The 14,333-nt window shown below is 43.5% G+C and overlaps 1 protein-coding gene across 2 annotated transcripts in view; it reads left to right on the top strand.

Annotated features, from left to right (window-relative positions):
- The first annotated feature begins 596 nt into the window (after positions 1–596).
- The window catches only part of HHIP (hedgehog interacting protein), a 79,205-nt gene continuing 65,468 nt past the window's right edge, over positions 597–14,333 (top strand). The window contains exons 1-2 of one of the 2 annotated variants that reach the window (XM_081875325.1): positions 597–926; positions 12,621–12,813. In XM_081875325.1, coding sequence (XP_081731451.1) covers positions 654–926; positions 12,621–12,813 — 466 coding nt within the window. In that variant the 5' untranslated portion in view covers positions 597–653. The remainder of the gene's footprint in view (positions 927–12,620; positions 12,814–14,333) is intronic. The other variant, XM_081875326.1, reaches the window with a different exon arrangement.

Raw genomic sequence — 14,333 nt, 5'->3', positions numbered from 1 at the left:
CACGCACGCACACGCTCTCTCGCTCTTCTCCCCGCTAGTCCCTCTTTTCGGTGACGTGAAGGGGCGCGCGGTGGCAGCACCTCCCCGCGCGCTGCTTAAAAATAAGAAGAAAAGAGGGAGCGAAACATGAGAGCCCTAGTGAGCTCCAGCTCCCGCCGGCAGCAGCAGAGGAGGCATCACCCCAGCCAGGCTGTCCTCGCTGAATTGCGGCCGCCTTTCTATGGAACGACCAGAAGGGACTTGCTGCTGCTGCTGCTGCTGCCGCCACCGCCACCGCCACCACCACCTCCTCCTCGTCTTCTCTTTCGCGCGCCAACGCGGGAGCCCTTCGCGCCGGCAATTTCGACGCCTCAGCCGCGCCAACTAAACCGGCCCTCGCGCAAACTTCCCCGCGCAAACTGCGCGGCACCTTTCCCTCGCCGCCGCCCCCCCCTTACACCACACGCGACGTGCGCTCTTCCCCCCCCCTCTTTTTTTTGGTCCCTCAGACATCACTCCCTCCTTGGAGGCCTCCCCCCCCCCCTATTCTCTCTGTCTCTTTCTCTCTCCCCCCCCTCCACCCCCGGATCTAAGGGGTTTCCCACACACACACACACACACAACACGGAAAGCTTGGATTTGCCTTGGGATTTGCCAGCGAAGCTCGCGGAGGCATGGTCGCTCTGAAGATGCTCCCGCTCAAGCTGCTCTTGGTGGCCGTGGTCCTCTGCTTCTTCGAGGGGGAGGCCCGCTTTGGGGAGAGCGGGGGGGCCAAGAGGAGAAGGTGCCTGAACGGCAGCCCCCCCAGGCGCCTCAAGAAGCGAGACAGGAGGCTGATGCTGCTGGAGCCGCCCCTCGGAGGGGAACTCATGTGCCGGGGTTTCTACCCTCGCGTCTCCTGCTGCCCCAGGGCGGACAGCCAGGGCTCGCTGCACGTGGAGAACAAGGTAAGGCGCGCGGCGGCGGCGGCGGCGGCGGGTGGGAGGGCTACACACTCCAGGGCTCACCTGAGCAGCAGCAGCAGGAGGAGGAGGAGGATTGGGGGGGGGGTCCTCCTCGTGATCTGGGAGGGTGAAAGGAGACTCCTTGGGGAGAACCAAGGAGAGGTGGACCTGTATCTGTCTGCATCTCTCCTCTTCAGCAGGCTTGCAAAGGCGGTGAGAAGGCCAGCAGTCAAAGGTGGCCTGAGCTTGGGTGCTTCAAGCAGTAGAGGAGAAAGGTGAGGGTGGGGGATAGGTAGACGTCTTCACCTGGATTGATTTCTGTTGGCCAAGGAGCCCATGAAGCTCTGGAGTGGCTCAGATTTTTTCATCAACCCACATGTTATCCCAAACTCAGGCTTAGCAAAGGAGAGAGGGCTGCAATCCCAAACGGACTTTTGCCCGGGAATAAACTCCGTTGAACTTTCTTGCAAGTGAACTTCAACTGGCTCGCACTGTAAGCCCCATTAAGTATAGTTTGACTTAGTTTTGAGCATAAACGTGTAAGAAAGATAGCGCTGCTGTTCCTCATGGATCCTGGCACCTTTGATACTGTTGTGCCCTTGTTTCCTTTCCGTCTCTTCTAGGATGGGGTGCTAATTTCAGGAGCAGTGTGTGTGTGTGTGTGTGTGTGTGTGTGTGTGTTGGTTCCTGCAGGTTTCTGTTGTACCTCAAGCACAACAGTCCTTGGAAAATTTGTTACAAGGTTTTGGATGGTCACTGATGCTGGGTCTTCAGAGAGTGGCGATGTCAAAATCTGGACGCGGGGCAGATAGTTTGTACAAAAAAAACCCAAACCTTGACCGCAGGTTAACAATCTAGGATAACAATTTATTGGGGGGGGGTAAATTTGGGAAATTTTGTGTACTACTGTATAGTGAAGGGATGCTGCAGCCCCTGGAAACCCCAATTGTCAGGTGGTCCCATCTAGAAGACAGCAGAAAGAAGCTGAGTTAGAAAACAGGTAGACTTTCGTCCCGGTCTGGATGAGACATGGGACGGGATGGGGGGGCAGAGATGTTGCCAATAAAGTCTGGAGGGTTTTCTTGGAGTCAGTCAACGCTCCCTGGCAGCCGTGGGACTGTAAATTAAGGTGGCGGTGGTTTCCCCGTTTATTTTTTCTGAGGGTAGAAAAGTGTGTACGATTCTCTCCACATGTTTGGTCAGGAAACTTCGGGTAGCAGATGGTGATTGGGAGAGCAGATGATGCCAGGACTCTACAAACTTTTTACGAGCTCTTCCACGGATTAGGTCGGTCCCTTGCTCTTGAGAGAGAAAAGGGGATGGGGGGGGGGAGGATTCCCTGAAGTTGTTCCTCGACAAACTGGAGCGGTTGCAAATGGATCTTTCTCAAACGGGATAAAAGGAGGGTATCTACTGGATTGTGTATGTGGAGGGAGGGAGGGAGGGAGAGAGAGAGAGAGAGAGAGAGAGAGAGAATGAATTTGCTTTTTTGCAGCATGACAGTTTTAACGTCATTACACTTGATGGCATTCTGAGGATAAATGAAAAATCCTAGGCATCCTGGAATAAGAAGGGCGCCTGTTCAGGGGTCTGCTGTTCTTCTGCCTTCCAGCGTGTTGGTGTTCTCTAAGTTTTTCAGGCTATTGTTTCGATCAGAAGGGCAATGTGTAATGCTGGATCTAGGGAGGGAAACGTGATGAATAAATGTCATTGAGAATCACTGCACGTGAAATAAACAATCAGGTGTCTTTCTCACTGCCCCCTCTTTCCCCCTGCTCCCCCTTCCAGCTTTTAGGTTTAATTAAGAATTCCTCCGTTACAACACTGCAGTTGTCAAGGTCTGAGAGCGTCTTGGAAAACTTGTGTTTCAGTCTTTCTGGCCCAAGCATAATAAAAAAAAAATACCCAGCCTGAATCGAATTTTTATGCTCAGTTCACGGTAGATTTCACTCCATTCTCATGTAAACAGCTTCTACGAATCAACATATGTGTCTGGGTGGTATCTCTCACTTTGTTTTGTAACAAAAAGCCATATTGCATCATTTAATTTGCTCAAGTCATGCAAATAGGGAAAAAATCAATAGGACAAAAAGGGGTCGACTTATCCTCCTCCCCACTAAACTGCTGCCCACACACAGAGTCCTGTTGCTTATGGCAAAAGAATAACAACAACACCATTGTATTTGTTGGTTGGTTCGCTAATGGGTGAAACTGGAGAACATCATTCTCCTTCAGTCCCCAGCTCTGTCCAAATGCTCATGCCTTTTGAGAGAGCATTTGTCCTATCGCCTCTGTTCCCAGATGAGCGAGAGCTGTCTTTGCTGCAGGGATTTCAGCAAAGGAAACTCTATTCTTACCAGATGCAGCAGGAGTTTGGCTGAATATTTTCTCCGCATGTTTGGCCAGAGGTAGTGTCAGCAAAGCTCCTGTGTGGTAATCACATTAAACTACACACTAACTACATTCAGATAACCTCCTAAAGTCTCTAACTGAAACCCACAAATGCCAGAGTCAAGCGGGGAGGGGGGTGTCCTTAGTTTATCCTGTTAGTAACATCTAGAAATGAGCAGCAGCATCTGCTGGATGGACTCTCTGAAATCTCCCTGTAATAAATAAGCTCTCTGTGGTGGATTAAAGGTGAGACAGACTTTACAGAATAGTTACATTTCTACCCAGCTACGGAACTTGATTTCTTAGCACTCTTTCTTTTGTGGCTGGTGACATCTAAAAACACTTTTAACTGGAAGGACATGATTTAATGTACATCTCAACCCATCATTTCATGCTATGTCATATCCATATATATATCATATCATTCATTTAAACAAAACTTGGCAATAAACATTTTTGCATGTCTGTGTACCAGATGGACAAAAATATGCATTTTTTTTCCATTTTCATGTGCAGTGCAATCCTATTCATGCTTACTCAGAATCAAGTCCCATTGATTTCTATGGGATTTACTCTCAGGTGAGTGTGCGTTGGAAAGTTTGCCACTTCTGATTCACGTGGCACATAATGGATGACTTTCCATGCGAAATGCATCTAGTAGATTTAGTGATAGCAGGCTCTGAACAGGGTGCTCTGGAAATGCTCCAGGAAGTACATCCCTGTGGCTGTGCTCTGACACTGCACTTATGATATACCCACCCACAGACAAGGGTAAGGGTGATAAGAAATAAGTGTTTCAGCAGTTTTTAAAAGTAATGAAGCACACTCAGCAGTCATTTCTAATCACAAAAAGCCTCTTGGTTTAAGACTACATTTGTCAACCCTCTGGCAATTTAATGATCAAATTATTGATCTGTATTTCTAATGAAATGCTGCCAGCCTCTTAAGTAGTGCAAAGCTGCAACAGAAAATGCACAGACACATGAAATTACAGTCTCCCTTTATCATCTTTATTTTGTTTTGTTTTATTTGCATGATGTCATTGACATTTTATCCCTACCTTCTGGTGCTCTGGGTTACTCTCCATTTACCATTTGATTCTCTAAATTCATAAGCAAATAATGACATATTAAAGTTTTGTGCATTATTTCTTTTAAAGTTTTCTTACAGGCTGTCAAACACGGTGATCTTCTCTACCTTAGTTGGTTTCACAGCCAAGGCTGTCAGGGAACGGGTGAAAAGTAATTGTTTTCAAGTGTGCCCTTTTACAATCATTTGTTTGCTCTGGCTCTTTCTTCAACAAAAGCTATTGTTGAACACATCCAACTAAACAAATAACTCATCTTGGGGTCCCTGTAACAGCTGCCTTGGTACAATGATCTATTTACATATTGTCCTAAAATTGAAACTGAACTCCTTAATGACATAATCTAGTACTATAGTACCAAATGAAGCATATGCTGAAACTAGCAGCTGAACCATCTTGAAAGCATTCTGTTAGCAGGAATAATTATTTGTATACCAAATACTGCTTCATATTAACATCAGAACTGAATGCTATGATTTTTCTGCTGACTTGCCTCCTTGCACCCTGTGAAATGGTACAAGTTGTGTTGGCCAGATTCTCTTGTAAAATCAGAAGAAATTATGCTCCTATATGCCTGTTCCCTTTCACCTTTAGCTTAATAGTGCCAACCCAACTTTGTAAACTACAAGTCCCTGCATATTTATCTCACCTGTCTTCTCTTGGCTTCAGCTTCCTGGGTAGAGATTAAAGGATGAGTTAACATATGTTATGAATCAGTCAGTAGGCATAATAATTAGTAAGCATACTGTAAGCTTAAGCCACTATAATTTCATGGTTCTACATATGGCTTTTGGAAACAGCAAACTAATTTGAGTATAACAAATCTGATTTTTTTAAAAAAAAATGTATGCTCATTCTTAAAGATACATTTTACATTTGGGGGGAGGGGTGCATTTATTCAAATTAATCCACATTTGCCATGCCCATGACAAATTTGCCAGTGAGTGAAACAGGGTCTGTAGGAACTGATGCATGCAGAAAGTCCCAGTCCCTGACATCATCAGTTAACAGGATCTCAGGTAACTGATCTGTAATCTGAAAAGGAATCATAGCTAGTGGTAGAACACCTGCTTGGCATGCAGAAGGTCCTAGTCAAAAGAATAAGGTAACAGATTATGTGAATGGCCTCAAGCTAAGAGCAGCTTGCCACTCAAGAGTAGGCAGTATTGGGCTGGCATAAAGCTGAGCTGGTATAAGCCTATTTCCTGTGTACCAGAACTCATATATTGCAAAGTAGGCTAAGTCTGCAATACGAGAGCAGTATGAACTAACATACCACACAGAGACAAGATCACATAGAGACTTCCTCACACCCCATTAGGCCTGTTTCTCTGGGCACACCTTTGATGCTGTGTGTGTGTGTGTGTGTGTGTGTGTGTGTGTGCGTGTGCCACCATAGGTGAGGGAAGTCCCTATGTGAGTGAGTCCTTAACGCGTATTTCATAGGGCCAATCCAACCATAAAGGCAAACTAGGCAAATCTGGAGTGTCAAATTCCAGGGGTGCTCACTACAGAGCTGCTTCCTGTGCTTTTGGAGGAGGCAAGCAGGAGCAGCTTAGCAGCTCAAGGCCTGTGAGAGAGGAACCCCAGTGTCCCAAGAGCCTTAAACACTGTAGTAAAAGGGAAGAAAGTAATGTAGTGAGAGATATTTAAAAAGAAGACACAAAAATTACAGCCTAGTCAGCTTTTGTTCATTTCATGTGCAATACAGTAGTCTGAATTTTTGCAGGACGCAACAACTGCAACTACCACGTTGCTTGTGGGCATTCCTTGCCCAACCCCTGCTCTGCTTCTCCTCTCTCTCATGCCCAACAATGCTGGCCTTCCACTGTCAGCTGTGCGGAAGTCCACCCTTTGCTGCTTTGGGTGGCAGCCCTGCCTAGGCTTGAGTTCTGGGAGCTGGGGGTGCAAGAGCTGGGCAGATGTGGGTGGCACCACTTTGGGGAGGACTCAAGGGCAAGGGCCACCACCAGTGGATGTTAATCTACTGAATGAGGGGCTTTATATGGGCCTTTTATTCTGTGAGATTGGCTGTTTTGCCCAGTTAAAATTTAAAAGCACAGTCTGGGGTCTTATTTTTCTTTTGAGTCTTGGGTTGATGATTTTTGATATGTGTCTGCAGTAGGATCAGCTGGGGAGAGCTCAGCAGGCCCCAGTTGCAGTGACAAAGTATGGTGTGAGAGAAGGGTCATGCCAAGTAAGGGGGACTTCATGCAGAGAGTTGGTGGCTATGCCAGCTTCTTCTCTTGCCAGAGTAATTGTGGTTGTGGTTATCAGCCAGCCCTCAGATGCTGTTATTAAGTACAGGTCAGTTTTAAATAAAATCTCCCTCATTCACAATTTGTGAATGGTGAATCTGACCTGGCTTGTGTTACCAGTACTTGGCTGAGTTTAACTTATCTTACCCACCTTTCCCTACCTGAGTACTTGGTACAGTGTCAGGGCAAACTTGGGGGAGTCAGGGAAGAGGGGTTGCTGTGACAGTACAAATTGGAGAGATCTCTCTCTCTCTCTCTCTCTCTCTCTCTCTCTCTCTCTCTCTCTCCAGGCTTCCTGTTTTATTGAGTGGGAATCTAGTGTGTCTTTGCCTTTTATCAGGCAATTGGAACAGATTAGGGATTCTGCTAATTTACCATCCAGCTTGCTGCCCAGCAGTCTTTCTGCCTGAGCTAACAGAAGTGGTCTTGGAGGTAGTGTTGTCCCACCCCCACCCCCCACCCCGGGCTGTTGATACTAGGGGACTTCAACATTCATGTTGAGGCCACTAAATCTTGGATGCCTCAGAACTTCTGTGGTCACAATAATAACCATGGGGTGCTATCAGCCTAGTGCAAATGGCAGACCACACTCTGGATCTGGTCCACCAGCTGGGAAGAGGGTGATCTGAAAGTGGGGAGTTTTAACCCCAGTTGCTTGTCATAGTCTTATAATTTCCTGTTCAGATTTAGGTATTCAGCTGCTTTCTCCCTCTTCAGCAGCTGGAGACCTATTAGAATCATCTGCCTTTTGGAGGCTGATGGATCCAATTGGTTTCCAGGCTACTCTGGGAGATACTGCTGTCAAAATCCTGGTTAACCTGTGGACTAGGTGGATGATGTGGACTATGGTTGCCCTTGAGCACCCTGTCCTGTTTGGTAGAGCCAAATTGACTTCTTGGTATCACCAGAGCTTAGAGCAATGAAACAGCTTGAGTACACGTAGAAGAAAAATCCAGATGAATGCAACTGAGTGTTCATTATTGAGTCTCCTCAATAGCAGTGAATATAATGAAGAAGCACTTTGCTGCCTCCATTGCATCCTTACTATGCCACACAACAGAAGTTTTTGGGTAGTATGGAGCCTTTTATACTCTGCCCAAAGAAGGTGGATGAACCAATGTGACCCATTGTGACTTTTGTAAAGCATTTGGGGGATAAAATCCTTGTATCCAAGTAAGGTAAAGGTAAGGTAAAGTATCCCTGCATGGTTAAATCCAGTCAAATTCAACATGGGGTGTGGCGCTCTTCTCCACTTTCAGGCCAAGGAAGCCAGTGTTTGTCCACACACAGGTTTCTGGGTCACAGAACACAGTGACAAATGCCAGAGCACACAGAAACACTGTTTACCTTCCTGCCACAGCAGTACCTGTTTATCTACTAGCTCTGGTATGCTTTCAAACTGCTAGGTTGGCAGGAGCTGGGACAAAGCAGGGGCTCACTCCATCACGTGGATTCAAACTGCCAACCTTATGATCGGCAAGCCCAAGAGGCTTCGTGGTTCAGACCACAGTGCCACCCATGTCCCTGTCCCTTGTATCCACCATGCCTTTCACTGCAGCAGGTGACTCTCAACAGATATCTAGAACACCATTGTGTCCTGTTTTGTTAAGTTGATATGGCTTGAGAATATGGACAAAATTGTTGGATCTGCATAGGTGACCACATTTGCTCTTGACCCTTGCCCTTTATGGGTAATGAAAACTAAGTAAAGAGTGGGTGGCTAGCTCAACCAGGGAGGTGATTAACATCTCTGTGTAGGAGGAAGTTATCCCTAACTGCTTAAAGGATACCCCTCCCCACCTTCTCACTATATAGAAGGGTCTGGTGACTTCTGTTTCAGTGTATCTGAAGAAGTGTGCATGCACACGAAAGCTCATACCTAGAACTAACTTAGTTGGTCTTTAAGGTGCTACTGGAAGGAATTTTTTTATTTTGTTTTGCTTAAAGGAAGACATTAGACTTAAGAAATTCTCCCAGGAATCAGAGAATTTAAACAACTATTGACTGACTGCTAATGTCCCCTTCTTGAGCAACATTGAGTAAGTTGCTACTAACTAGATCCAGGCTCTATTGGATGAGACTGATTGTCTGGATCCATTTCAATTGGAGTTTAGGCCTGGCTTTAGCATAGAAACTGCCTTGCTTGCCCTGTATGTTGAGAGACAGGCAGAGTATGATGCTATTGATTCTCCTTGATATCCCAGAGACTTTTGATACCGTTGACCATAGTATCCTTCTGGAGCATTTGTCTGAAATGGGTGGTACCACTTTACAGTGGTTTCAGTCCTACGTGGATGGTCATCTTCAGACAGTGGTGCTTGGGGATGTTGTTTAACCCCATGGTCCTTCCTATGAGGGGTACTGCAGTGGTCAGTTTAATTGCCAATGCTATTTATTGTGGCACCTTAATGATTAACAGATATGTTACAGCACAATATTCCATGGGCTACAGTCCACTTTATCAGATTGATCAGATTTCCTTTGAAGCAAAATATTTTAGTGCATTGTATGTGGCAATTGTCTTACCAAAGTTAGGATGTCTGTGTTATTAACAACTGCTTTGTGAATTACCACTCTTCATTATGTAATTATCACTGTCTGTATTCTTTTTCTGCATTTCATTTCCCTGTTTACAGTATCCCCTCCCTATGTATGTATATACCTGTAAATTCATGCAACTGATAAAGTGGACTGTAATCCACAAAAGTTTATGCCATAATAAATTTGTTAGCCTCTAAGGTACCACAATGCTCTTTGTTGTTTTTAAAACAACAGTGTTTTTACTTGTCTGCAGAAATCAGAAGGGAGGCTGTTAGAATTACCCTAGGAGGGGAGTTCCATGAGAATTAGCTCAGAGCTTGAATATTCTAGTGAATTACCTCCAACAGCTGCTTAAAGCTTGCAGCTGCCTAGAAGAAAACACAGCAGTTACCTCTTGGTAAAACTTGAGCTATGCACAGCCCATCAGGAAACTATGTGTAATGTTAATTTTATAATTTATTAATCATATTCTACACATACATACACATCCTAACATGATGTACAAAACGCAAGAAAACACAGCCAAAAACAACACAGTAAATAACTGGATATAAATCTAAAAGTTTATAGCTACATAAGTAGAGACCCATGGCAGAGGCATTTTCATCCAAGCTGGGAAAGTTTATCAGATAAACAAATTCAGTTGTCTGCAAATGCAGATAATGAGTGCCTCCTCTTGACAGGAACACAGTTCCGCAGAATAGGGGAGCCACAAAAAACCCTGTTCTGACTTACTGTGGAAAAGGCTTCTAAGATCGTTGGAACTTGAAAGAGAATCTCTCCTACAGATTGCAATGAGCTACTGGGTATATAAGGGATAAGGCAATCTCTCAATTAATGAGTAATAAGTTGTCCATCTTTTGAGTTTTATTTGTGGACTTCTTTTGCCTGGCCTAGTCTGATGCATTTTTCTTTTCTCTGTGGTCAAACTAACATTAAAAAATCTGTACCCCTTCATCTCAGCATCCTATGTGTCTTTCTCCTGGTTATGGCTCAGCTTCCTTTTTCCAAGCTGCGGCTTCTTTTCAGGCTTGGTGATATCAGGTGACGCATTCAGCAGTTACCAACAACTCAGTGCTACCTTCTCCTCATCATGCTCTTTATCCCTTATCTATGGTGCTTCCATCACTTCCAGTTCGTCCATCGGCAGTGGTGCCACCTCCACCTCCATGGAAGATGTAGCAGTCATTTGTCCCAGGAAAAGAAGTTGCGAATTGGAAGTGCAGAAAGCTTCCATTTGGACATACCCTTTATGACCTTAAGGATGAAGGGCCATCTTTGCTTTGAGATGCCAAAACCTAGTGCTGAGACAGTTGCCACACTGGGGATTTAAACAATTAACAGTGTATAATAGAGCTAAAGGAGAGTACTGTACCATTTTCTGAATTGTCTGTGCTTCACAAGTGCAGGCTATCTTGAAAAATATGCTTGCAAGTGGTTTAACATGTCATATGGTTAAATTTAGGTGGGTTTTTTTGCTAAGACAGTTCCAGTGAATTGAGTGCATTTCACTAGCACAAGTGTAATGAAACCACTGACAGATCACTTAGCATGATGAAACACTCTCTCTGATCTAATTTGATTCCAAGTTTTATGTGATTGCCACCAAGCCAATAAATGTGATGACTCCAAACTTTTTTACAGTACTGTGGTGTCTCAGAAGAGCCATGATACAATATACACTAATTATGGGCTGACTCCAAATTGAATTAAGTAATAGAGCTGGATTTGGCATAGAAAATGTTTAATTCAAGCAGAATGAATGGAGCAATGTAGCGAAAAATTACTGTACTCTTTCCAAAAGAACTGCTCAGTATGACGTTACAGAGACTGAAACACCACATATCCCACATACTCCATGGTCTGAATAACATTGTTAAGTGTTGAATATCAAATTGATTCTAGGTTGTAAAATCTCCCAGAATGCAGAATGTGGCTGGGACATTATCCATATTATATTTTAAAAAATCTGAAATATATATATATAAAGACATCCATATGCATGCTGAAATAAATATTACATTTGACTTTCAGGTAATAAGTTACAAATAAATGGGAACATGCAAGGAGTGAAATATTGTCATGTCTTTTTTATATATAAATGCAGTTGCTTTTTGACTGTAGGGCTTTTCAATGCAAAATGTTTTACTGGCCAATTTCTATATTCTTGGGAGAGCCATAATATTTTCCAGATAGTGGCCTACAGGCAGAAAATCTCTCTTATGAGGGATGGGGTCATTTAATAAAGTTGGTGTCATCTAGGAGGAAGGATTTCCCTGTTATGGCACATACAAAATCCAAAGAGTGTTGGAACATTAAAGTCTGGGTATCACATTCATGCACTCTCTCTCTCTCTCTCTCTCTCTCTCACACACACACACAAAGAAAGACCTTTTGATAACAATTTTCCTTTCAAATGCAACTGCTGGCAATATTTTACAATCCACTTTTAGAAAATTCTATTGTCTAGATTAATATATCTTAACATAGACCGAGGGCTTCCTGTTGACCATCCCTGGTATGGAGTTTGTCATGTAAGTATATCACAGAGGACTGTCATGCATGGGAGAGGGAAGGAAGGGAGAGAGGATTTAGATGACCATGGAAAGGTGAAAATAAACTAAATTGTTCACCAGTTTGTATTGAAAACTAAACTGGAGAAAAATTATGAATCCTTATTTGAAACATTATGAGCTCCCAAGTTTCATACTGACAGGACAGGAAATATGAGATTTGGTGAAATCACTATGCCAAACAATCTAAACCATATAAACCAACAGCAGTTGTACCTACCAGAAACGCAGTAGCTAGCTACCACTACCACCTTCATGAGCTTCTCTGTTTAGTACCCCCATGTTGATCAGATTGGAATGAAAACCAAAGCAGGATGTGGCCAGTTCTATGGATGTGTTGCTGGCAAAAGGGAAAGTTTAGTCATTAAGCCTGAGGTTCTCTATTGCTATTCAACTATGAATTTAATTATGACAAGTTTCAATGACTGTTCATTATACATTGTGTATTCATTCAGATAGTGTTCCAAATGTTAAAAGCAAAAATACTCATATTTTTGTTGATGAATGTGGTTTCTACTGTGCTGTAGATCAACTTCATAAGATGATATGGGGTGGGGCCAGTGATAATCAAGCAATCCCATTCTAGAGCTGGCAATGAGTTGGCTTTTGACTAAACCGATTGGCTTTCAGGGCTGCAGAAAAACTACACAGACTCATGCTAAAAATACTGGTGAATTATGGGTGCTCAGTTGCTTAGACTTATGTGTGTTTGCCTGTGACATTGCTGCTTTTACACGTATTCCTGTATAACTGCCCTGCTTAAACTGGCATCAGATATTTGCATTAGTTCACAGGCCTTTTTGCAGAAGGCGGGAAAGCTTACATGTCTCTGGTTTGTGGCTTGCAGATCTTTTCAGTTACCAACAACACAGAATGTGTGAAGATGCTGCAGGAAATCAAATGTGCACACTGTTCGCCGAATGCTCAGAATCTGTTCCACTCAACTGAGAAGGAGGCACTGGGAAGAGAACTAGTTCTTCCTTTCCTGTGCAAGGATTATTGTAAAGAATTCTATTACACTTGCAGAGGTCACATACCAGGTAAATCAACATTGTAAATACTAACGTATTATAATTGTGTATACCTTTTATTGCTAACACATTGTGCAAAGCATCCTATGTGTATCCTAATGTGTTTTATTCAGAAAATACTGTTCAGGAGTCTTGCAATTTGATCTAGATAAGCAGATCATCTACAGTTAAGTGTTTCTTTTCTTAAAATTCATTATGTTAACTTGGCATAGTGTACAGTTTGTCCTGTTCTCCCCATGGGACACTAAGCCATAACTCCTGGGCACTACCCTTTATCCAGTTGCTTAGTCTCAAGGCAACAGGATCTAGGCAACAGGTCCAGAGTGCAAACTCTGGTAAATCAGGATTGAGCACAGGCTCTGCAGGACCTGGGAGAGCTCCCAGTGGGTGTTCCCAGAAAAGGCAGATCACCACCTAATTGACAACTTGCTTCTGGCTTGAAGCATCACACCTGTGTGTAAATGAACAGCCTCAGAATGTGCATTATTATTTCTCTTCTGTGGATCTCTCATGGAGAAGAGGCCTGTTTTATACCTTTCTCTGGAGTGTTGTGTGTCAGAAAAGTGGAACTAAATCTGAAACTGTTCTCCTGCTTCTGCAAATACTATAAAAGAGTCACTGCTTAATGTTTTGCATGCAAAAGGTTCCAGGTTCAATCTCTGGCATCTTCTGGTAGGGCTGGGAAAGATTCCTGACTGAAACCCTGAGGAGCTGTCACTACTTAGTGCAGACCGTACTGAGCTGAATGGGCCAGAGATCTGAGTCATTATAAGACATCTTCCTATATTCTTGTGCACAAGCAGAAGAATGGGAACTTCTATTGAACCTAACCAACTACAGCACTGTTTACAAAATAGCATTAGTGGGTTTTTATTTTTTTACTCATGGTTCTTTCAATTCAACCCTATAATTTGGATTCAAAGTGGAGTTATCATCATCATCATCATTACAATATTTATTATTTTGTATAGCACTTAAAATAAACTAAGCATTTAGTTGCAATTGAAAGCTGCCCAAAGACATTCAGCCTAAATATTGACAAGCCATTGGGGAAGGGGACATAGAAAAAATATGCAAAATATGGAAATGGTATATGGGAGAAACTGTTGATGTAAGTTTAATATTATTATCACACTTTAAAAAATTGTAAAAAATAAACACACCCAGAAAAACAGTAAGGGAGGAAGACCAAGAAAAAAGGTTGGGTTTTCAGGAATGTTTCAAACGAAGTCACAGAGGAAAGTAATCCCAGCCATAGGGAGAAATGGAAGACCAGGGAAAACCCCTCAGTCCAAATAGAGGATCAAAGGAAAGGCAAGCAAAGAAACAGGAGAGTGCCAGGTAGCAATAAAGGAAGTTGATGTCCTGTCCTCTTTGAAGCACTGTGCTAAAAGGGCCATATCAGAGGTCACAGGCAGCCTCAGGTGGAATAGTGGGTGTTAAATCATCAGCGAGGAGCCCCAAAATGCCTGATGCCTCAGAAATGTTCACAAGAAATGTTCACTTGAAATTTTGAAATACAAATATGG

Source organism: Podarcis erhardii (genome assembly GCF_964252035.2).
Source record: "Podarcis erhardii genome assembly, chromosome: 9".
In the NCBI taxonomy this organism is placed as follows: Eukaryota; Metazoa; Chordata; class Lepidosauria; order Squamata; family Lacertidae; genus Podarcis; species Podarcis erhardii.
This window is presented reverse-complemented; position numbering and strand designations above follow the sequence as displayed.